This window comes from Peromyscus californicus, unplaced genomic scaffold, assembly GCF_007827085.1.
Source record: "Peromyscus californicus insignis strain IS unplaced genomic scaffold, ASM782708v3 Scaffold_13__1_contigs__length_99412109, whole genome shotgun sequence".
Lineage (NCBI taxonomy): Eukaryota > Metazoa > Chordata > Mammalia > Rodentia > Cricetidae > Peromyscus > Peromyscus californicus.
This window is the reverse complement of record NW_026294424.1, coordinates 14263063-14286318: the sequence shown is the minus strand read 5'-3', so window position 1 is coordinate 14286318 and position 23256 is coordinate 14263063. Positions and strand designations below refer to the sequence as shown.

General features: G+C 38.6%; 2 protein-coding genes across 5 annotated transcripts in view; one reads left to right on the top strand and one right to left on the bottom strand.

Moving 5' to 3' along the window:
* Positions 1-23256, bottom strand: part of Spata48 (spermatogenesis associated 48) — a 231351-nt gene that overhangs the window by 49778 nt on the left and 158317 nt on the right. Inside the window, exon 1 of one of the 3 annotated variants that reach the window (XM_052734503.1) lies at positions 8290-8396. The exons of 1 other annotated variant lie outside the window; for it this stretch is intronic. In XM_052734503.1, the coding sequence (XP_052590463.1) occupies positions 8290-8323 (34 nt within the window). In that variant the 5' untranslated portion in view covers positions 8324-8396. Of the gene's footprint in view, positions 1-6665; positions 7246-8289; positions 8397-23256 lie in introns of those variants that run through there. One more of the 3 variants, XM_052734506.1, reaches the window with a different exon arrangement.
* The window catches only part of Zpbp (zona pellucida binding protein), a 153973-nt gene continuing 139796 nt past the window's right edge, over positions 9080-23256 (top strand). For both annotated transcript variants that reach the window (XM_052734501.1, XM_052734500.1), the window contains exons 1-2: positions 9080-9386; positions 11536-11616. In XM_052734501.1, coding sequence (XP_052590461.1) covers positions 9080-9386; positions 11536-11616 — 388 coding nt within the window. The remainder of the gene's footprint in view (positions 9387-11535; positions 11617-23256) is intronic.

Genomic DNA, 23256 nt, shown 5'->3' with positions numbered 1-23256 from the left:
TCCTGGGTGGTCAGGCTGTCCTTCTGACTCTGTGACTGGGATAAAGAGAGCACCACAGCTCAGTCTTTACCCCATCCTGGAACTGGATTGGGGATGTTCCTTAGGAAGTCACTCTTCTGCTGCTCTAAAGACACCTCCTAACTACTCTATCAGCTGCTTATGGACTCAGATTCCTTGAGCTGCGACCATGAGATTCCTTCCCCTTTTCTTTATTTAGATATTTGGGGCCAACTTGACAGGTACCACCCTCTCCTATATCCACACTAATCTACCTAACTAGTGTATTTCTAAAGAAAAAGGTATAACAATTCACATTTGATCTTCAAAATGGTGGATTCCACAGGGACTCATGCCACAATGGAGAATGGGCTCACTTTACCATGTGGCTGACTTCACTTCAGCAGAAAACAACAACCATGGTTTGCTGCCATCTTAGCTAGGGAGTTCATCAAGACGGAAGCAACCAAGTGTCTGGGCTTCCATCTTTGCTAATGATATCACAAAGGCAAATTTCATGTGACTTCACCACCATTTTGGTTAAACATCACATGACACAAACCAAAATGGTGGCACCCATAAAACTTCATTGTCCCAGTGAATCCATTAGGAATCAGCACACCCCTTTTATATTAGACTAAGGAGAAAACATCAAACATCTAAAATGGTAATTTTATAATTTTAATATTTTGGTTTGTTTTAATTTTGATGGTTTTTACACAATACAGTTATTGGCTTCTGAGGTGAATCTAAATTTTTTTTCCTCACCACCTGCTTCCAATGCTGGCATACTAACAGAGGGAGCTAACGCTCTTGAGGTTCACAGGTCCCAACAGAGACTCGGAGGATAAACGGCCAAGTACTAGACAAGCTGCTGCCAGTGAGGAGCCGCTGCAGCAGGCTCTGCCAGGTCGCACTGTCGGCTCTTTTTGTCTGATATCTTCAGGCCCGTGTTCCTCTAACTTCAATAAAACATTCCCCTCAATACTCCACTGACACGTGTATGCTTTTGTTTCTGCCTGATCTAACAATATCTTTTAAGTTTTCCTTGCACAATGAAAATTATAAAACCATAATCCCAACAAACAGTAATGTTCAAAATATTGGTTTGTCAAAGCATATTTCCTTTTATGTCCATATAAATTGCCCATATGTGATTGTGATATTTTTAACATCATGTATTTAGTAACAAATTGACTTATAAGTAAATGCTCCTATAAACTAAAGTTGTTGACTTGGCTCAACTTCATTTTGTTCATAGTAAAACTAAAATTAATCATAATAATGGTTAATTGTTCTGAATCTTTGAAACAATTAAGGTGAGTTTTTTAAATATAAAAATGTTTAAATCTGCTTTTAATTAATAAGACATATGGATAAGATATACATAATCATATAATGCCACTCAAATGTTATCTCCTTGATCCAGCCTGATTTTTCCAGACTCTTACCACCCCAGACTCTTTCTGAAATCCTGAATGGCAAGATATTGCTCTTCTCAAATTTATCAACTCTCCTGGCATCCTTCCCATTCTGACCCAACTCACCCCTGCCAAATACTCACAGCCCTTTGAGACACAGTATGAATCCTTCCCCCACAATATGGACCCCCTATCTATTGACACCCTCTTCCTTTCACTGGCTCACTTCTGTGCCTCCCACTTCTAATCCTTCTCCTCCATCTCTACCTTTCGGGCAATCTCTCAGTTTTACTTTGTAACCAAATCATCCATTTCAGCCCTCTAACTTTGTAGAGGTTTCTCTAGGAGTGCCCGAAGGAGATAGCATGATGCATCACAGCTGATCAAGTTAAAACTCTCCTCTGCTACATAAAATCAACCCAATCTATGCTCCCGTAGAGCCTGGGGACAGAGCCTAGCCCCTTATCCACTGTTCCCCTTTCTGCAGTAAGTAGCCAATGGAAAAAAAAAAGTCACCCCTCTCTTCCTTTTTGTCTGTCCTGAGGGTTGATAATGAAGGGTAATTAACTAAAAGCTTCAGGTAGACTGAGAAACTTTGGACAGGACGGTTGACTTGGCTGATAAAACCTGTGCAAAATTCTGATAAGGCGGACCACATACCAAACCCGCTGGTATCTACCACTTCCAGACTGCAGGGGAACTTACCTTCAGATGGAGTCTTCTGTCTCTAAAGCCCTCCCCCACTTTGTCCTCTAATGCCTCGAGACCCACACACCCCATGCACACAAGCTCCCATTCTGCAGAGGGACCTACAGCCTTTCCCTACGGCCCTTCCCTTCAGCTGCTCTGAGTAGAGCACAGATCCGCTTCTGGAGAGGCTTGTCAGCTTCCTTTCCTTTCTGCAGCACCTCCATCAATCCCCATCTAACACTATGTATGCTCGAATAGAATTCCTGTAACTTTCCCATTGAGTTTTAGTCTGTTTTTAGACAGAATCAAAAGAAATTATATAACCAATTAATATATTAGCTAAGTTGTCCAACTCTTGACACGAAGGAATCAAGATAGTAAAATATTATTCATTTCCAAAATCCGACCAAACGAAAACCCCAATATTCCTCTACTAGAGAGCTACATTATATGGTATTAGGTATTTAGTAATGAATTATTTAATCAATTTCCTGGATCTTTGACAGAAATGGGTAAGGATGATCTCTGCAATATGAATTGCTATGAAGACACAGTATTTCTCAGATTTATGTAACTAGCAAATTACAACAGGGGAGAGAACTGCTTGGATGTTTAATGTGCTATTGTGAAAGGGCTGTTGAATACTAGGAATTTGTATATATATACATATATATCTATGTATATATATATATATACACACATACATAGTGTGTGTGTGTGTGTGTGTGTGTGTGTGTGTGTGTGTGTGTGTGTGTGTGTGTACATACTAGGAATGGTAGTTGCAAAAATAATTCTGGATACTGTGTAGACAACCCATCTAATTACAGATTATAAATCTTAAGACATTAGCCATATATTTAACAAAAATATAGCCTTCTAAGTACTTGCTATACTGGAATAGAAACGAATGGGCATATCAAAATGAAAAGCAGAGTTTGGTTCTGAGGTTCTGATAAACAAGCAGAAACTTCATACACAGAAGCACTGAAACCACTATGTGGCAACTGCAATAATAATGGAGCCCAGAGTTCTGTGAGGTTGCAGAGAAGGGTTATCTAGTCCAACCAGATTGTCAGGAGTTAGGAACATCTTCCTGAAGATGACAACTGATCTAATCTTGAAAATTAAATAGGACTTAAATTTTTGAAAAAGGGGAAGTGGATGAAAAGCAGTTGTTCCAGGCAGAGAAATAGCATGTACAGCAGTAGCCAGGTCTATGAAAGTATAATGCTGTTAGAAAACTACAGAATGTTATAGCTATCGTACAAAGTGTCAGGAAGGGAATGGTGGAAGAACAGGAGAAGAAAGGGTCAGCACAGGGAAAGCCTTGGACTTAAACTGTAGATGGGTTTCTTTGGAGTTTTAAAACTTTCAGAAATCACTATGATTTACTCAGGTGACTAACAGAAATGATGATGCTGTAGTAACTCTGGTAGTTTCCATAGACAATCCTTCTTCCATCCCCTAGGGACAGAAGAGTCTTCTTTGTCTTCCAATCAGAGTTTTGCTCTGTGAGTTAATGCACTGTACAAACTTTGGATCCAGAAGTTAAAATTTGGGAGCTATGTGGACAGAGATGTTAGAAAAGGAAAGATTGCAGATGATTTGTGCAGTTCAAGTGCTCAGTGGTCATCTCTGAATTCCACTCTGGTACCTCACCCCCAGCTTATTCTGGGTTACAATAGTGAATATATTTCTTATTCAGATGGAGTTGTCTTGACCATTCTGAGCTGTATTTTTTCATTTTTACTGTTATCATTATTGAAAGAAGAAATTAAAGAATATCAAAGAGTAAGCCAAGTTTGTGGTATGCAGTTTAAGTGTCCAACATGTTTATGAACCACTGATTAGTACATATAACTTTATTTCATAATGGCAATGATGATTCATTGAAACTCTATTTCTCTCTGCCACCTGAGGGACAGAGGTAGTAGGCAGCTTTCTGCAAGGCAGGAAGGCTTCATGAAGAGGCAAATCTCCAAACCACTTGACTTTTGATTTCTCACCCTCTAAAACAGTGAGAAATAAGTGACTTTGTTTCAACCAACCAGTCTCCTATATATATATATATATATATATATATATATATATATATATATATATATATATATATATTTATAAAAATGCCTAAGGTAAGGTAGTTACCTCAGAAAGATGGAAAAGATGATTAGGAAGATAGGAAGATATACAGAGAGCTTAAATATTGATATTAGTTGGAGTCCAAAATGAAGAAAAGCAGGTGACAATAGGCAAACTTATTTTATTTATGATAAGGAAAACCAAGCCATCTGCTGCAAGGAGAGGCAGAGTCCAGGAAAGAGCTTAGATGTAGAGCAAGTTTAGAACCATTGCCTAGTAGAGTATTAGAAGAGCCATTCAGGAACAAAAAGTGAAAAGATTGGGATGGGAAGAAAAGTCATCCATGTAATCTTTCATGACCTCACCTTAATATTTGTGAAACTCCACTGAAAATATTAAATGTGGTGTAATTCATTCTAAGATTTCTTTCATTGTCAGGATTTATTGGGGGGTGTGAATTTGGTTTTGCTGAAATCTGACATGCTTGTCATTTATGATTAATAAACATTTCTATGGTCTTCAAAGTCATTAAAACACTTCAAAAATTATGCAGAACTCAATCCCCAAATCTCAAGTATTACTCCTTGATAACAATAGCTATTATTTACTTAATGTTCCTTCAGGTTCCAGAAATTTTTCTGGGCATTATGCATTTTAATTCTTAGAATTTTGTAAGAGATAAATTGTTTCCAATTTATGTATAAAGCAACTGAACATTCTGGGGGTTAATGTATCCTATCTAGTACACTGGTTCTGTTTTTCACATTAGTTATTTTTACATGAAACATATTCATATAAAATAGTAATTATTTTCATGGTATGAATTACTTTCCATAGTTTATAAGTAAGGACACACAGGTAGAGAATTCTAAGTGTCCCTGGGTCACATAACAGATAAGCTTAGAATTCAAGCTCAGATTGTCTTGATCTAAACTCTGAGGTTTTGTTCTGAATCAGGCAGTAAAATATGCAGCCTAGATAAGTCCTAAATTTGATTCTAAGTGTTGTCACCATGTTTATCAAAACTATTTTGGTAATTTAGTGCCTTTAATAAGCCCTTTCTTTAACCTAAAGTCTTTTGTAATGATATTTTAAGAATTCAGGGTGAGAACTACTTTCAAGAACTGACCAACAATGTTCCCTTTAAAATAATATTGGACTGGGGTTTTGTGCTTGCCTGGTAAGTAGCATGTGACTACAAATGACTTTATCTCTTTTAACGATGTATTGTTGGTAATAAACTATCATGCATTGGAATGTTAACAAAGAATGAGTCCATGCTCCTGTTTTTTTTTATTTCTAGTAACTAACATGTTTATTTTTTGTTGAGATAAGTGTGTTTGATTCTCAGTAATATTTTCCTAGATAGAATTTTCAGATAATCAACTCAAAATACGCTGACCTCATTAATACTTTCTATAGGAATTCTATAACTCAGGCATTTCCCTAAGCCCACCTTGAAGACTTAAAGTGGAGTGATACACAAAAAGCACCACTCTTTCCCCTGCTTATGACTCTCCAGTTTCTCCCCTTACAGCTTAAAAGTGGTTGGAAGGTGAGGCTGGAGTCATGCTGACTGCCCTTTTCTTTTTGATTTCTTCATCTTGCTTTGTACTTTCTTCTTGGTCCCTAATAACTACAGTCTTTCTCTGGGAGGAATGTCAGAAAGTATGTATCTCTACTGTGCCAACGTGGGTAGCTTTTCCCTTCCTTCACATATTGTCTTCCTTCATCCTCTAAGGTTTTGGATGAAAGCTGAGGATGAACTGTGAAAGCGTCCTGCAGTTTCTGACACCACAGCAAGCCAAGCACCTCCACCACAGGTTTGATCTTTTCCTTTTCCCACAGTAAGAGATGCTAATCTTCTATCCCTCCCTCCCTGCCTACCATGCACACTTCCCTACACAGGAAGCAGTTGTTGTGGTTTTCCTTTGGAGATATTTTTCACTACAAATGTGTCCAGAGAATCCTAGTGCAGATGACGGTAGGACCATTAATTCAGCCTTCAGCAGCATAACACGATTTATGGAGGGCTTGCTTTGCTTTAGTTCCCGTTCTTATCCAATTTACTTACATCTTCTTTCCCATTTCATTTCAGTCCCTGAAACCTTAATTTTTCAATCAGCAGATTGTTTATAAGGGAGAGAAACAAAGAGGGAAGGTTGTGATACAACTATGAAAGTGATACATAAATCCTCCTTTGGTATTCTATATAACTAGAATAAGTTATATGTTAATATTTTTGTTGTTGATCACTGCAAATAATATTTAATTTTTTTAAACAAAATTTTGTTTAAGCAGTTTTATACATTGTATCATTTTAAATAAGACCTTTTTAAAATCTAATTTGAAATAATTTGTCCAGTTAAAATTTATGCTAATTTAACTGCTAAAATTCTAAAAAGCTCAAGTTCATGTTCCTTTACCTCACTTGAAAAGTTCTTGAAAGACATATAAAGGCTATGTTACTTTTCTTACCTCCAAGTTTTGCCCTGATGGAAATGTCTGGTACTTTCCTGGAACTCCATCTCCTGCTCTGTTGCAGTTCTTCTGATAGTATTGTTTGCCTTTTTATTGTTGTTTGAAATCCTTTGTCTGGCCTAGGAACTCGATTTTGAGGTTTCACATCACTGAAACTCACCAGGTTTGGTATGACTCTGCCAATGCCAGGCTTTAAATCAGCATCAGCACCAGCACTCATGAGTCCTGAGCAGGGATCACCTAAGGGCACATCATCACGAAGTGGAAACAATGGATATGCCTGTCCATATGGTGGGGGATAAGGGTAGTGCACATGACAGTCTGGGAGGACTGAAGGGGGATAAGGATGGAACTTTAAAAACGCAGGGTTGCATTTCTTTTCAAATCTGCCATAGTCATGTCTATCTTCAAGTCCTTTCACAAAGGGCATGTTCATTTTCCGTAAGAGATCATGGTAGTGTGGGTAATCTGGATACTCAATAGCCTTTGCTCCTGAGAAGATGAACCTTTTAGAGACACTAATCTTTCCAGGTTGGTTCTTAACCTCCATATCCGTGGAATTTCTCATCATTTTTGAGGATTGTGAATTAAATTCTTTTGATAATTCTTTTCTCTTTAACTATTAAGAACCCATATTTCCAGTAATGGAAGATCTAGCACAAAATTATTAATTCAATTTTCTAAAGGTTAGTAATTTTTTTATCTTAAGGTAATTTTTTTTTCTGGTGAAGGAGTGATAGGAAAGTACAGAAATAGGGCAGAATAATAATAATAATAAAAAAAACCAAAGAGCCTTTGTTGCTTGGCAACTGGTAGAACCATAACTCATGGAACTACTTATTATGTACATCATAATGCATTTTTAGGACCCCACCCCCAAAAAGTGCTAGTAATATTTCCATTACACTTCTTTTTCCAATACTCAGGAAACTAATATCATATACACATCTACATATATGTACATATATGTATTTTCTATGTTTATATTTTGTGGGTAAGATAGCCACTTAAAGAATATACTGAAATTTATCTAGTGAATACATACACATACAGTCTCTCTCTGACACACAAACTACAACTAAGTATTAGCTGATATGTGATAAATTATAAAAATTGGTATGTTTAATTTAAACATACTGCAACAATGAACATGCATTATACTCATTTTTAAGGACAGTAATTCACAAATTATAGCCAAAGTAAAGGTGCATTCCTTATGTGCCTAAAATTATCCTCAGTTTCCTTAAGGCTACCACAATGTACAGAGTGAAAGCAATGAGGGTTTTTATGTTATTTCAGTTAATGGCAACATGAAAAAAAAATCTGTTTCAAATGTTGTGTACCAGTCCACTTAAGATCTGTTTTTAACTAGACAATTTGGTGTTGCATGAAAACTATAAATTGAAGTATTAGAATTTGGAGGATAATAGCCCACACCTTCCTTAAATGAATCAAGCAAGCAAGCCACCAACCAACCAACCAACCAACTAACCAACCAACCAACCAAACAAACAATAGAAACAAACAAAACAAACCAAGCTTCTACAATATCCAGGAACAGAATATATAAATCAGGTCAACTGTATGGCAGTATGTATAAGCAGAATGCGGCCACGCCCACCTTTGATGATGACTGAAATTTTGAGATATACCATTAAGGAGAGGTAAAGTTGAAATAAATGGTTAAGTCTTTCAGCATGAGGTCCTGGACACAATATATCGAAAACATGAAAGTCAGTGAGTTTTTGTCCACTCAGTACCACTCATTTCTTCATATTAAAGTGAAGCCAGATTGTTTTTAGTTGTTCAAAATATTTATATAAGATTTATTTCCATCATATCTCGACTATCATTAAATCCTTCCAAAGGCAGCAAAGTGGATGTATGGTTCTCTTTCCATTTAAAATACGTTTTCATTATAAATGGCCGCTTAGCTGGCTTGGTATGTATTCCTGAATCCAGGTTATGAAAGGTGATCTTCAGTTTCATCTATGGTCATTTCCTCTGCTTTGCTATCGTGCCATCTCTTTAGGCAATACCTTTAATGCCTCCTAGGTGTCCACTGCATCTATCTTCCGTGAAGTTCCACACATTGACAATGTACAAACGGCTGGCATTACTATCGACAGAAACTTTGTGAGGGCTGTACATGCACTGTCACTAGTTCTCAGGATGTGCAGCCATGAGCGGGCACCCAAAGGCTGGAATGTAACACACCGCCAAGGTGATTAAGAAGGGCTTTCCCTTCGACCACAGGCACCACAGAGAAGCAGTTAGAACTTGGGGGCACAAGATTCTTCTCCCAGCTTTGGAATCTCTGACAAGACTTTTAGGTTCTGGAGGGTTCCCTGGGTGGTGCGGTGACCTCAAAGGCAAAGGAGCCCCCTTGGGGATCGACCCCCCTGCCTCCCATGGGCTCCCAAGCCAGCTCCCAAGCTAGCACACCGGCCGCAGACGGCCCGAGCGGAAGTGGCGGCGTGTCCGTCGGTCCGTCCTTCCGGCCCGCCGTCCGCCAACTTCCGGCGGCGGGTGGGCGCGCGCCAGGTAACGACCTTCAGCGCCGAGGCTCGGCCGGCGGCGGTGGCGTGTGGATGGAGGCCTTGGCCCCGGGCCGGGCTCCGCGGGGCCGGCGGCGGGCCGGGGCCGCGGGCTCCACGCTCTCGGCGCTGTCGGTGGCCGCCGTCCTGCTCTCCGCCTTGCTGCGGGCGCCCCCTGCAGGTGAGGCTCGGCGCCGCATGGCGGGCGCATTGCGTTGGCCCCCCCCGAGTCACGTGACCCCGGCTCACACAAAGAAACCCTCCAACCCTCTGTGGCTGATACTGCGCCAGAGAGCCTGGATTTGTGTGGGCGTCCTAAAGAGAACTGCGTGTGCGCAGAGAAGGTCGCGGTTTGAATAATCAGGAGATTATTTATTCAAACGTGAAACTTGAAATGAAAAGTGCCCTAATAAACTGAGGTCCGTGGGTCATCGCCAGCTTTGTGTTTCTGACATGTGTATACAGAGACGTATAGAAAGTGATGTATTGTGAACCCAGCGAGCCTTAAAACATCCTTGATAGTGGAGCGCCCTCTGTTGGTTCTGGATGTAAAATGCAGGGTGTAGCCGGGGTTTTTAAGATTAAACTGTAACACTTCTCACCCTTTCAAAGTATATTTATGCTGGAGAAAGAAAAGAGCGTTTACTAGATTTGCTTTTTAAGTAGAAGAGTTTGGCTGCATTTGTGTGTTTAAACTTACTAACAATAAGCTGTGTCCCATAGATCCTAAAGAAATGTACTAGAGATAACACTTGTCAGAAGTTAAAATTTGTTCCAATAAGGGAGAATGAAAAGCTAAAGTAACCAAGGATACAAACAGAAGGAATGTGAAGAAAGGGATATGGCGGAGAAAGGAAAGAAATGGGGCTTTTTAATTTTTGTTAACTTAAAAGAAACTATAGCCACCTGGGGATAGGAAACCTCAGTTGAAGATTTGTCTCTATCAGATTGACCCCTGAGAGTGCCTGTAGGGGTATTTTCCTAATTGCTTTCGATGTGGGAAGGACCAGTTGTCTGGGGGTGGTGCCATCCCTGGGCAGGTGGTCCTGGGCTGTGTAAGAAAGCAAGCTGAGGAAGGCTGAGGAAGCAAGCCCGCAAGTAGTGTTTCCCCATGCTTCTGCTTCGCGTCCTGCCTCCAGGTTTGTGCTTGAGTCCTTGCCTTGGCTTTCCTGGACAATGTACAACCTGTAAGGTGAAATGAACCCTCTCTATATCCCCCACCCCCAGCTGATTTTGGCAAAATGTTTATCACAGTAACAGAAAGTATACTAAGACACGATGGGGGGGGGGTTATGACGATTACTCCCTATAAAATATAGTCCAGGTGTTTGGTGCAAAGATAGTTCTGTGAGAATAAATTGTCTTTAATTATTCTGTCTAAGAAAGATGCATTGGAATATGGCTCTTGGCCTTATATCTAGTAATGAAAGTTTCTGTTTTTGTTTTAAAATTTTGCCTGGCTTTCTTTTTTCTCCAATAAGGACTATCAAAAATAGGATAAGCAATTAGTATCTTAAAATGTAAACTCTGAGTAGTAAAGGCTGATACTCATATAGCACTTCACAACTCCTATGATAAACCTGTAAGGTTGGAGTTACTGTCAATCTCATTTTGCAGATGAAACCCTCAAACTGGTAGTTTAAGGTAACTTTCTCGATTTCAGTATGTGGTAGAATTTCCATTAAACTCCACTCCAGCCTTTAATGACATGATCTCTCCTTTACACTTGCTTGCTGTTAAGATTCTTTGGGGGTTAATGCTTTACAGTCACTGCATGGCCTTCCCCATTCATTCTGTTCAGAGCATCATGCTGTCATATGTGTTCATTCAACAATGAATGAAGACTAGCAGGATGTTTTTCATAGTCATTGTTTTAATAGTTTCTGCGGCAAAGGCAAGGTGCTTGCAAATAATTCTTGATAAGTTGACTTAAACGCTGGTGCTTCCATCAATGGAGTTTGTACCAAGAAAAATGATGTATGTGTATGAATAACTGCATTTCATTGTAGATTGAGTGTTAAAAGAGAGATGCCAGTTACAATAGCTGAGTAATGAGGACAGGAGGAGGATTTGAGGGGGGAGGTTTCCGATTTGGGTCCTGTAAGGCAGGAGAGTATTAGAAGTAGGCACAGAAAGGTTGGGTTGATTTATAACAGGTGTAAGTCATAGGTATATTAAATTCTTTAAGGAGTATGCAGAACAGTATATAGCAGTCATAGAAAACTGATTTATACTTTTTTGCAATGGAGGCAAGATACTCTTATTTTAATATTTTGGAGCTTTTATAAGACAGACTTAGATCACTTCTTTTTTCTTTTTGTTTTTCATAGTTGGATATTTGGCTCGATTGCCAAGAAGTTTTCGCTTGATTCAAGATTCACTGAAAATAGTGGGATCATCACATTTTCCCGGTACTCATGAATAGCTTTTCAATAATAGAATGTTACTAGCATCCGTTTACAATTTGACAGTCCTGTTGAAAAGGCTAATGGTCCCCAGTTACTCTCCTTCCCGAAGTTGGTTTCCTTCTGCAGAGCTGAATTAAAGTGGTTTCTGTAGAGCTGGAATCATTCAAGTCTAATTCTGTGTGCCAAGAAAAATTATTTCTAAAAGTTAACAAAATTTTCCTATAGTGATTTTACTTGTAACAGATACACTGCTCACTATAATATTAAATGTGGAAAGCTTAAATATGCTAAAATAATTTTCAGTTGAGATCTAAACACCATAAAGATTTTGGATATATGTTTTCAGAGTATTCATATGCGACACAGCAGCTGCAACTTTTTTGGAACTTTCATTGAGTTCATTTTATTTGCCACAAAATGCCTTCTTGCATGTTTTGTAGTTTGTTGACAAGTTTGACAGCCATCAGAACTCTCTAATTCCACATTGTTATTGTATTGTAAAGAAGCTCTTATGCTCACTGAGCAAGTATTCCCGGTCCCCGAACACTGCTAATACTTTGTTTGGTATTTGCTGTTCAGGACTTAAGTAAAATCGCACATTATATGGCCTTTGTGTTCATTTGGTGTGATGGTGTTTTTTTTTTGTTGAGATTGTGTAAATACTTCATTTTATAGTTCAATAATTTTTTTGTATATGAATGTATGTTTTTATTTCTCTTAAGTATATCGTAGGAGAATAGTTCGTGGTTAACATATCAATTATATATATTCAACATATTGAAGAACTGCTAAAATACTTTCCAGAGGGCCTGAACTTGTTTTCCTTCATAGCAGCAGTATATGAAGGTCCAAACTTCTTAACATTCACAACAACACTTGTTACTATCCATCCATGTTTACTATGACCATCTCGTTGTGTGTGAAATGATAGCTTATTGTGGTTTTGAGTTGCATGCTCCTAATACTAATGAGGTGCCTCTTTTCATATATATCTGTATAATATGTAGGTATCTTTTTGTAAGAATGCCTATTTGAGACCATATCTGGTTCTTACTTTTTGTTGTTTTTGTTGAGTTGTAGAGTTTTTTTTATTATGTACTAATACTGTATATAATACTATTTAGTATCCTGGCTGTTGGAAGCTTATTAAACAATATGACTTGCAAACATTTCCTCCCATTCTGTGAATTATATTTTTACTTTTTAAGTCATTTTGAAAAGTACATTTTAAACTTTGATAGTCTTAGTTTATTCTTTGTTTCCTTTTAAGAGTCTCATAGTCTTCACTATGATCCATTCTGAGTTATTTTTTGCTTTTGATACATTAGTGTATGACTGTCATGTTGTTGAAGTCTATCTTGTCATTGTTATTTGGCTGTAGGGTTCATAATGGGCTCTCAATTCTGGTCCATTGGTCTGCATTTCTTTTTCTTATGCCAACATCTTTGTTGTTTAGATTGTTGTTGCTTTATAGTAAGTCTTTAAGTGATTAAATGCAAAGTCTTCAGTTTTGTTTTTTTTAAGATATTTTTGTTGCTACTGTGGGTCCCATGCAATTCCACATCAATTTCAACAAAAAGTACATTGGGCTTTTAAAATAGGAGTTGAATTGAACCTATAGATCAATTTTTGTCACTTATTAATCCTTTCACTCAATGAACATTAAGTAACTTCACATTTATTTAAGCCTAGTTTATCTTCATGTTGCTTTGTAGTTTTCTTTTTAAACTGGAGTGTAAGTTCCCAATTATTGTTTTTTAAAAAATATTTTTAAGAATTTTTAAAATTCATTTTACATACCAACCTCAGATCCCCCTATTATCCCTCCTCCCCCCCTGCCACTCACCCCTCATCCCTTCCTCCAAAAGGGTAAAGGCTTCCATGAGGAGTCAGCAAAGCCAGGAATATTCAGTTGAGGCAGGACCGAGCTCCTCCACCATGCATTAAGGCTGAGCAAGGCGTCCCCCCCCTCCCCGCCCCTATAGGGAATGGGCTCCAAAAAGCCAGCTCATGAACCAGGGATAGAGCCTGATCCCACTGCCAAGGGCCCCTCAAACAGACCAAACTACACAACTGTCTCCTATATGCAAAGGGCCTAGTTCCGTCCCACGTAGGCTCCACAGCTGCTGGTCTAAAGTTTGTGAGTTCCCATGAGCTTGATTCAATTGGCTCTATAGATTTCCACATAATGATTTTGACCTCCCATGTTCAAATAATCCCTCCTCTCTCTCTTCAACTGGACTCCCAGAGCTCAGCCCAGTGCTTGGTTGTGCATCTCTGTATCTGCTTCCATCAGTTACTGGATGAAGACTCTATGATGACATTTAAGGTATTCACCAATCTGATTACAGGGGAAGGCCAGTTCAGGCACCCTCTCCACTATTGTAGTAGTCTTAGCTGGGGCCATCCTTGTGGATTCCTGGGAATTTCCCTAGCACCAGGTTTCTCCCCAACTCTATTATGTCTCCCTCTATCAAGAGATCTCTTTCATTGCTCTCCTGCTCCATCTTTCCACCAGGTCGACCATCCTATTCTCTCATGTTATTATACCCAATTCCCTCCCCTCTATTGCCCCCCATCCCCAGTTTACTCATGAATATATCATCTGTTTCCCTTTCCCAAGGCGATCCATGTGTCCCTCGTAGGGTCCTCCTTGTTTCCTAGCTTCTCTGGAGGTGTGGCTTATAGTCTGATTATCCTTTGCTTTACATCTAATATCCACTAATGAGTGAGTACATACCACGTTTGTCTTTCTGAGTCTGGGTTACCTCACTCAGGATGATTTTTTCTAGTTCCATCCATTTGTCTGCAAATTTCATGATGTTATTGATTTTTACAGCTGAGTAATACTCCATTGTGTATGTATACTATATTTTCTTTATCCCTCCTTTGGTTGAGGGGCATCTAGGTTGTTTCCAGGTTCTGGCTATTACGAATAATACTGCTATGAACATAGCTGAGCAAATTTCCTTGTGGTATGATTGAGCATGCCTTGGGCATATGCACAAGAGTGGTATCATTGGGTCTTGAGGTAGATTGGTTCCCAATTTTCTGAGAAGTTGCCATACTGATTCCCAAAGTGGCTGTACAAGTTTGCATTCCCACCAACAGTAGAGGAGTGTCCCCCTTGATCCGAATCCTCTCCAACATAAGCTGTCCTCAGTGTTTTTGATCTTAGCCATTCTGACAGGTGTAAGGTGGTATCTCAAAGTTGTTTTGACTTGTATTTCCCTGATGACCAAGGATGTTGAGCAATTCCTTAAATGTCTTTTGGCCATTTGAGATTCTTCTGTTGAGAATTCTCTGTTAAGTTCTGTAGCCCAGTTTTTAATTGGATTGTTCAGTATTTTGATGTCTAGTTTCTTGAGTTCTCTATATATGTTGGAGATCAGCTGTTGTTGTTAATTTTCCCCCTTTGCTCTTCTTTTGCGGGCCCGCCACCCAGCTCCCAAATAAATTACACATGGAAGCTTATTATTACTTCTGAATGTCCGGCCTCAGCTTGTCTTAGTTTCTAACTGGCTTTCCTTATCTTAACTTATCCCATCTGTCTTTCCCTCTGGGCTTTTCCCGTTCTCTTACTTCTGTAAATCTCACTCTTACTCCCTGGCTTGCTGTGTAGCTGGGTGGCTGGGTGGCTGGGTGGTTGGGTGGCTGGGTGGTTGGGTGGCTGGGTGGTTGGGTGGTTGGGTGGCTGGGTGGTTGGGTGGCTGGGTGGTTGGTCCTTGAAGTCCTCTTCCTTCTCTGGCTCCTAGATTTCTCCTCCCAGATTTCTCCTTCTGTTTATCCTCTCTGCCTGACAGCCCCACCTATCCCTCTCTCCTGCCTTGCTACTGGCCATTCAGTTCTTTATTAGCTCATCAGGTGTTTTAAATGGGCATAGTAACACAGCTTCACAGAGTCAAACAAATGCAACATAAACAGAAGTAACACACCTTAAAATATTCTACTATAATTAGCCCTCTGTCAGATGTGGGGTTAATGAAGATCTTTTCCCATTCTGTAGGCTGTTGTGTCTTATTTACTGTGTCCTTTGCCTTAGAGAAGCTTTTCAATTTTAGGAGGTCCCATTTATTAATTGTTGCTCTTAGTGTCTGTACTACCGGTGTTATATTTAGGAAATGATCTCCAGTGCCAATGTGTTCTAGTCTACTTCCTACTTTGTTTTCTATCAGGTTCAGTGTAGCTGGATTTATGTTGAGGTCTTTGATCCTCTTGGACTTGAGTTTTGTGCATGGTGATAGATATGGATCTATTTGAAATCTTCTAACTGTTGACATCCAGTTATACCAATACCATTTGTTGAAGATGCTTTCTTTTTTCCATGGTACAGTTTTGGCTTCTTTGTCAAAAATCTGGTGTTCATAGGTGTATGGATTAATGTCAGGGTCTTCAGTTTGATTCCATTGGTCCACATGTCTGTTTTCATGCCAATACCAAGCCATTTTTATTACTACAGCTCTATAGTAGAGCTTGAGATCAGGGATGGTGATGCCTCCAGAGGTTACTTTATTGTACAGGATTGTTTTAGCTATTCTGGGTTTTTTATTTTTGGGGATTGCTTTGAATCTGTAGATTGCTTTTGGTAAGATTGCCATTTTTATTATAGGCTCCACCTATCCTTGAGCATGGGAGAGCTTTTCATTTTCTGATATCTTCTTCAGTTTCTTTCTTCAAGGACTTAAAGTTCATGTCATACAGGTCTTTCACTTGCTTGTTTATAGTTCCCCAATAGAGTTTATATTATTTGTGGCTATTGTAAAGGGTGATGTCTCTCTGATTTCTTTCTTGGCATGTTTATCATTTGTATATAGGAGGGGTCTTGATTTTTTTGAGTTAATCTTATATCCTGCCACATTACTGTAGATGTTTATCAGTTGTAGGAGTTCCCTGGTAGAATTTTTGGGGTCACTTGTGTATACTATCATATCATCTGCAAATAGCAAAATTTGACTTCTTCCTTTCTAATGTGTATCCACTTGATCTCCCTTTGTTGTCTTATTGCTCTAGCTAGAACTTCAAATACTGTTTTGAATAGGTATGGGGAGAATGTACAGTCTTGTCTTGTTCCTGATTTTAGTGGAATTGCTTTGAGTTTCTCTCCATTTAATTTGATATTGACTGTCAGCTTGCTGTAAATTTTCTTTATTATGTTTAGGTATGTTCCTTGTATTCCTGATCTCTCCAAGATCTTTATCATGAAGGGGTATTGGATTTTGTTGAAGGCTTTTTCAGCATCTAGTGAGATGATCATGTGTTTTTTTTTTTTCTTTCAGTTTGTTTATATGGTGGATTACATTGACAGATTTTCCTATGTTGAACCATCCCTGCATTTCTGGGATGAAGCCTACTTGATCATGGCAGATGATTTTTTTTGATGTGTTCTTGGATTAAGTTTGCCACTATTTCATTGAGTATTTGCATCAATGTTCATGAGGGAGACTGGTCTGTAATTATCTTTCTTAGTTGCTTCTTTGTGTGGTTTAGGTATCAGGGTAACTGTAGCCCCATAGAAAGAGTTTGACAATGTTCCTTCTGTTTCTATTGTGTGGAACATTTTTTTTATTTTGTAGAACAATTTAAGGAGCATTGGTATTAGCTATTCTTTGAAATCCTTGTAGAATTCTGGGCTGAAACCATCTGGCCCTGGGCTTTCTTTTGGGGGCAGGTTGGGAGACTTTTAATGACTGCTTCTAATTTCATAGGGGTTATAGGTCTCTTTGAATTTTTGATCTAGTCTTGACTTAATTTCGGGTGTGGTACCTATCCAGAAAATTATCCATTTCTTTTAGATTTTCCAATTTTGTGGAGTACAGGCTTTTGAAGTATGGCCTGATGATTCTCTGAATTTCCTCCTTGTCTGTTGTTATGTCTCCCTTTTTGTTTCTGATTTTGTTAATTGGATATTCTTTATGCCTTTTGGTTAGTTTGGATAAGGGTTTGTCTATCTTGTTTATTTTTTTCAAAGAACCAACTCTTTGTTTCATTAATTCTTTGTATTGTTCTCTTTTATTGATTTCAGCCCTCAATTTGATTATTTCATGGCGTCTATTTCTCCTGGGTGAGTTTGCTTCTTTTTGTTCTAGAGCTTTCAGGATTTCTGTTAAGTTGCTAGTGTGAGACTTCTTCAACTTCCTTATATAGGCATTCAGTGCTATGAACTTTTCTCTTAGTACTGCTTTCATAGTGTCCCATAAGTTTGGGTATGTTGTACATTCATTTTCATTGAATGCTAGGATGTCTTTAATTTCTTCTTTGACCCAGTGGTGATTCTGTTCAGCATTATTTAGTTTCCATGAGTTTGTATGCTTTCTATAATTTATCTTGTTGATGAGTTCTAGCTTTAAGCCATGGTGGTCTGATAAAATACAAGAGGTTATTTCAATTTTTTTTGTATCTGTTGAGATTTGCTTTATGACTGAGTATGTAGTCAATTTTAAAGAAGGTTCCATGAGGTGCTGAGAAGAAGCTATATTCTTTTGTGTTTGGTGAAATGTTCTGTAGATGTCTATTAAGTCCATTTCATTCATAACATCTGTTAGTACTCTTATTTCTTTGTTAAGTTTCTGTCTGGAAGACCTGTCCATTGGTGAGAGTGGGGTGTTGAAGTCTCCCACTATTAGAGTGTGGGGATTGATGTGCGATTTAAGCTTTTGTAATGTTTCTTTTACATATGTGGGTGCCCTTGTATTTGGAGCATAAATGTTCAGAATTGAGACTTCATCTTGATGGATTTTTCCTGTGATGAATATGTAATGTCCTTCTCAATCTCTTTTGATTAATTTTAGTTTGAAGTCTATTTTGTTAGGTTAGCTACACTAGCTAGCTTCTTAAGTCTATTTGATTGGAAAGTCTTTTCCCAATACTTTACTCTGAGGTAGTGTCTGTCTTTGAAGTTGAGGTGTGTTTCTTGTATGCAGCAGAAGGATGATCCTGTTTTTGTGCCCATTCTGTTAGCCTGTGTCTTTTTATAGGCTAATTGAGTACATTGATATTAAGGGATATTAATGACCAGTGATTATTAATTCCTGTTATTTTTTGGTGGTAGTGTATGTGTGTTTCCCTTCTATGGGATGCTGGTGTGGGATTATCTATTGTCTGTGTTTTGTGGGTGCATCTAACTTCCTTCGGTTGGAGTTTTCCTTCTTGTGCTTTCTGTAGGGCTGGATTTGTGGATAGGTATTGTTTAAATCTGGTTTTGTCTTGGAATATCATGTTTACTCCTTCTATGGTGATTGTTTTGTTGGGTCTAGTAATCTGGGCTGGCATCTGTAGTTTCTTAGTGTCTGCATAACGTCTGTGCAGGACTTCTGGCTTTCAGAGTCTCCATTGAGAAATCGGGTGTTATTCTGATGGTTCTGCCTTTATAAGTCACTTGGCCTTTTTTCTTTGCTGTTCTTAATATTCTTTCTTTATTCTGAGTGTTTAATGCTTTGATTATTGTGTGGTGAGGGGACTTTTATTTTTGGTCCAGTCTATTTTGTATTCTGTAAGCTTCTTCATAGGTATTTCCTCCTTTAGGTTAGGAAAGTTTTCTTCAGTGATTTTAAGGAATGTATTTTCTGTGTCTTTGAGTTGGTATTCTTCTCCTTCTTCTATGCCTATTATTCTTAGGTTTGGTCTTTTCATGGTATCCCAGATTTCCTGAACATTTTGTGTTATGACTTTGTTGACTTTAATGTTTTCTTTGACCAATGAATCTATTTCCTCTATTGTATTTTCAACACTACAGATACTTTCTTCTATCTCTTGCGCCCTGTTGGTTATGCTTGCATCTGTAGTTCCTGTTTGTTTACTCAGATTTTCTATTTCCAGCATCCTGTCCGTTTGTTACTTTTTTATTTCCTCTATTTCAATTTTCAAGTCTTGAACTGTTTCCTTCACCTGTTTGATTGCTTTTTCTTTGTTTTCTTGACTTTCTTTAAGGGCTTTATTGATTTCTTCCAATTTTTTGTTTGTCTTTTCCTCTATTTCTTTAAGGAATTTTTTATTTTCTCTTTAAAGGCCTCTATCATCTTCATAAATTTATTTTTAAGGTTGTTTTCTTCTGTTTCTTCTATGTTGGGATGTTCAGGTCTTGTTGTAGTAAAACTGCTAGGTCCTGGTGGTGCCATATTGCTCTTTATGTTGTTGAACGTATTCTTGCACTGTCATCTTCCCATCTTTTCCTCCAGTCAGTGCAAGGGGTGTCTGTGTCTCAGGAAGCTGCTCTTGGTCCAGTTGGCACTGGTAGTGTTTGTTTCTCAGGGAGCTGCTGGGGTCTTGGGAGGGTGGGTGGGTTTGGGGGACAGAGTTGGACTTGTAGATTACAGGGTGGGTCCAACGGGTGGTGGTAGTGGGAAAGCCTGTCCACAGAAGTCTTGCCTGCTGGCCTGCAGCTGGGACTGCAATGGGTGAGGGTAGGGGGGCACATGTTGTGCTTCTGGGCCTATGGCCTAGAGTCTGTGGTGACCAACTGAGAGAAGAGTCACTCACTTCTTGGTTCAATCAGAGCTGGTGGGGTCTGTGTCTCAGGGAGCAGCTGCAGTCTGCAGGGATGGGTGGGTTAGGGGAAGGAGCGGGATTTGTAGATTTCAAGGTCCACTGGGGGAAGGGTGGGTGCCTCCCGGCAGGAGTCTTGCCTGCTGGCCTGCAACTGGGGCTGCAATGGGTGAGGGTAGAGGGGCAGGGGTTGTACCCCTGGTCCTAGGGCCTAGAGCACTTTGTAATTTACTGACTTTAAGTTTTGTAGTTCTATTGTTTCTTCCTACTTATTTCATTTTAATGCTATTTTAAATGAATTTAAATTTAAGGAATTTAATTTAACTAGTTTTTAGATTTTTGTTGCTGGTGTAGAGACATGCTGTTAACATTTTCATATTGATATTATACCTTTCTATTTGTATAATTTATTTATTAGCTCTCTTTGGGGGGTATTCTTTAGTATTTTCCATGCAAAATATGACACCTGAAGTTAGCTGCATGCTGTTGTTTCTGGTATGAATGCAATTTTTTTTTCTTACAAGTTGCTTCATTTAGAACTTCCTCATCAATAATGGCTTTGTGTTGCCTCTATCTTAGGGGAAAGGGAATGTCTCAGTTTTTGAGTATTCAGAATAATGCTAACTGTGTTTTTAAAGATGTTCTTAATCTCACTGAAGACGATCCTTTCTGTTCTGTTTTGAGTGTTTTCACTGTGAAGGGTGTTGGATTTGTTAATTTGTATAGCTGGGAGGTTGGGAGGGGTGTATATGAATGCTATGACCTGTGTGTGAAGATCAGAGGACAGCTTAAAGTAATTGGTCCTCTCCTTCAATTATATGGGTCCTGGAAATTAAATTCAGTTTGTCAGGCATTGTGAAAAGTGCCTTTACCTGCTGAGCCATCTCACTGGCCCACTATAGTCCTTTTTGTGACGATGGATTTGTTTGTTGGTACTGACTGTGAGGTCTGTTTCCTAAAGGCTTGTAGTCTCTGAGCATTTCATTTGATTTTAGTGTTAGGGTGATGGTAACTTTGTAGAACAGACTGTGGTATATTTCCTGCTCATACTTCTTGAAATGGTTTGTGAAAGATTATTGTTAATTTTACTTTAATTATTTGATACAATTTGCTGGTGAATCCATCTGGTTCTGGAGTTTGTAGAAATATATTTTAATAGTAATTTATTCTGCTTTTAAGCTTATTCAGATTTTATATTTAATCATATCTTCTAAAGAAAAAAATGAGAAACAAACTATTAGTTAAGGATCACTTATATATAACTAGTTACTTCTCGGTTTTCATGATTCTCTTTGTTTATAGATTCTTATGGATCATAAAGTGTCTGGGTGTGTATCTTCTTGAGTTTTGCCTTGCTAAAGTTCAGTGATCTTAAATTTGTAGATTTATGATATTTGTGAATTTGGGGAAGTGCTAACAATTTCTTCAAACACTCTCTGTAATTACTTCCTCTACCTTTCCCAGGACTCTGGTGCAGTGATGATTTCCCTTATGTCTAAGCCATGGTTCATTTATCTTTATTTTCATTTTCTTGTCTCTCAGCCTGGATAATCCCCAAGTGGCTTTTCTTAAAGGCTCCTGTTCCTTCTGGATGCTCAGTCTCCTGCTGATCCCTGAGATTGGCCTTTTCACTTCAGTTATTACACTTTTTAACCTGGAATTTCTTCTGGTTCCTTTTAATCTTTTTATTGATATTCTCTATTTGAAGTGACTGTATCCCATATTTTTATTAGTACTTTAGGTATAGTTTTCTTGGTTCATATTTAAAAATAGCAAATTTAATATTTTAGTTATTTGAGTCAAACAATTATTCTTTTTCAAAGTTAGTTTCAATTGACTATGTTTTATATGCATATTTCTTGGATTTATTTAATGTCTTTTTTATTTGAAAACTGGACATTTAAAATAATATAGCATAGTGATTCTGAAAATAAGATTATTTTTCCTTCTCAAGATATGGTGGTGATTTTGGCTGATTTTGTTTACTTGCTCATTAATACTGAGGTCTCTGACAATGAATTTAGACTGATGATTAGCCAGAAACTGAAACACTTGCCACCAGCTAGCCCTTTAGCCTTTCCTGAGGGTTCTCCATGCCTTTTTTAGGGGTGTAACTTTAGTTTTTTTCCAGGCAGCTTAAAGTTATATTTAAGATATGTAGAACCTCAATTTCATTCAGAGGTGAGAATTTAGTGTTTGCATGAATGTACACAGTCCTGTACATGTGTCCGTTCTTATGCATAAACTTGATGTTCTGTTCTCTGAAATGTGTTAGAATTTTTCAATGTTCCAAATGTCATTCACTGTTTTTTTTCCTTAAGAATTTTGAATAATGTACTTCCTGAAGTTATTTCACTATATCGTATTTGTATATTGTATCGAACTATACAATCCAGTATATTATAAAATCCCGTAAAAATGTCCAGAGGGTCTTTGAAGAAACTCTTAGAGCCTCTGGGAGAAAAAAATTGTAGTCATTTGAATCTATTTACTCCCTCTAGTGACTGTTAGGCTATTGGCTCTCCTATAATTTCTTTATTTTTAAAATTTTTAAAATTCATTTTACATACCAACCACAGTTCTTCCTCCCATTCCTTTTCCTACTCCAACCCCTGCCCAATTCACTCCATATCCACTCCTCTAAAAGGGTAAGGGCTCCCATGGGGAGTCAACAAAGCCTGGTACATTCAGTTGAGGCAAGACCAAGCCTCTCCTCCCTGCATCAAGGGTGACCAAGGCATCCCACCATAGGGAATGGGCTCCAAAAAGCCAGCTCATGCACCAGGGATAGAGCCTGATCCCACTGCCAGGGGTCCCTCAAGCAGACCAGGCTACACAACTGTCTCCTATATGCAAAGGGCCTAGTTCCGTCCCATGTAGGCTCCACAGCTGCTGGTCTAAAGTTTGTGAGTTCCCATGAGCTTGATTCAATTGGCTCTATAGATTTCCACATAATGATCTTGACCTCCCTTGTTCAAATAATCCCTCTTCCCTCTCTTCAACTGGACTCCCAGAGCTCAGCCCAGTGCTTGGTTGTGCATCTCTGTATCTGCTTCCATCAGTTACTGGATGAAGGCTCTATGATGACAATTAAGGTATTCACCAATCTGATTACAGGGGAAGGCCAGTTCAGGCACCCTCTCCACTATTGCTAATAGTCTT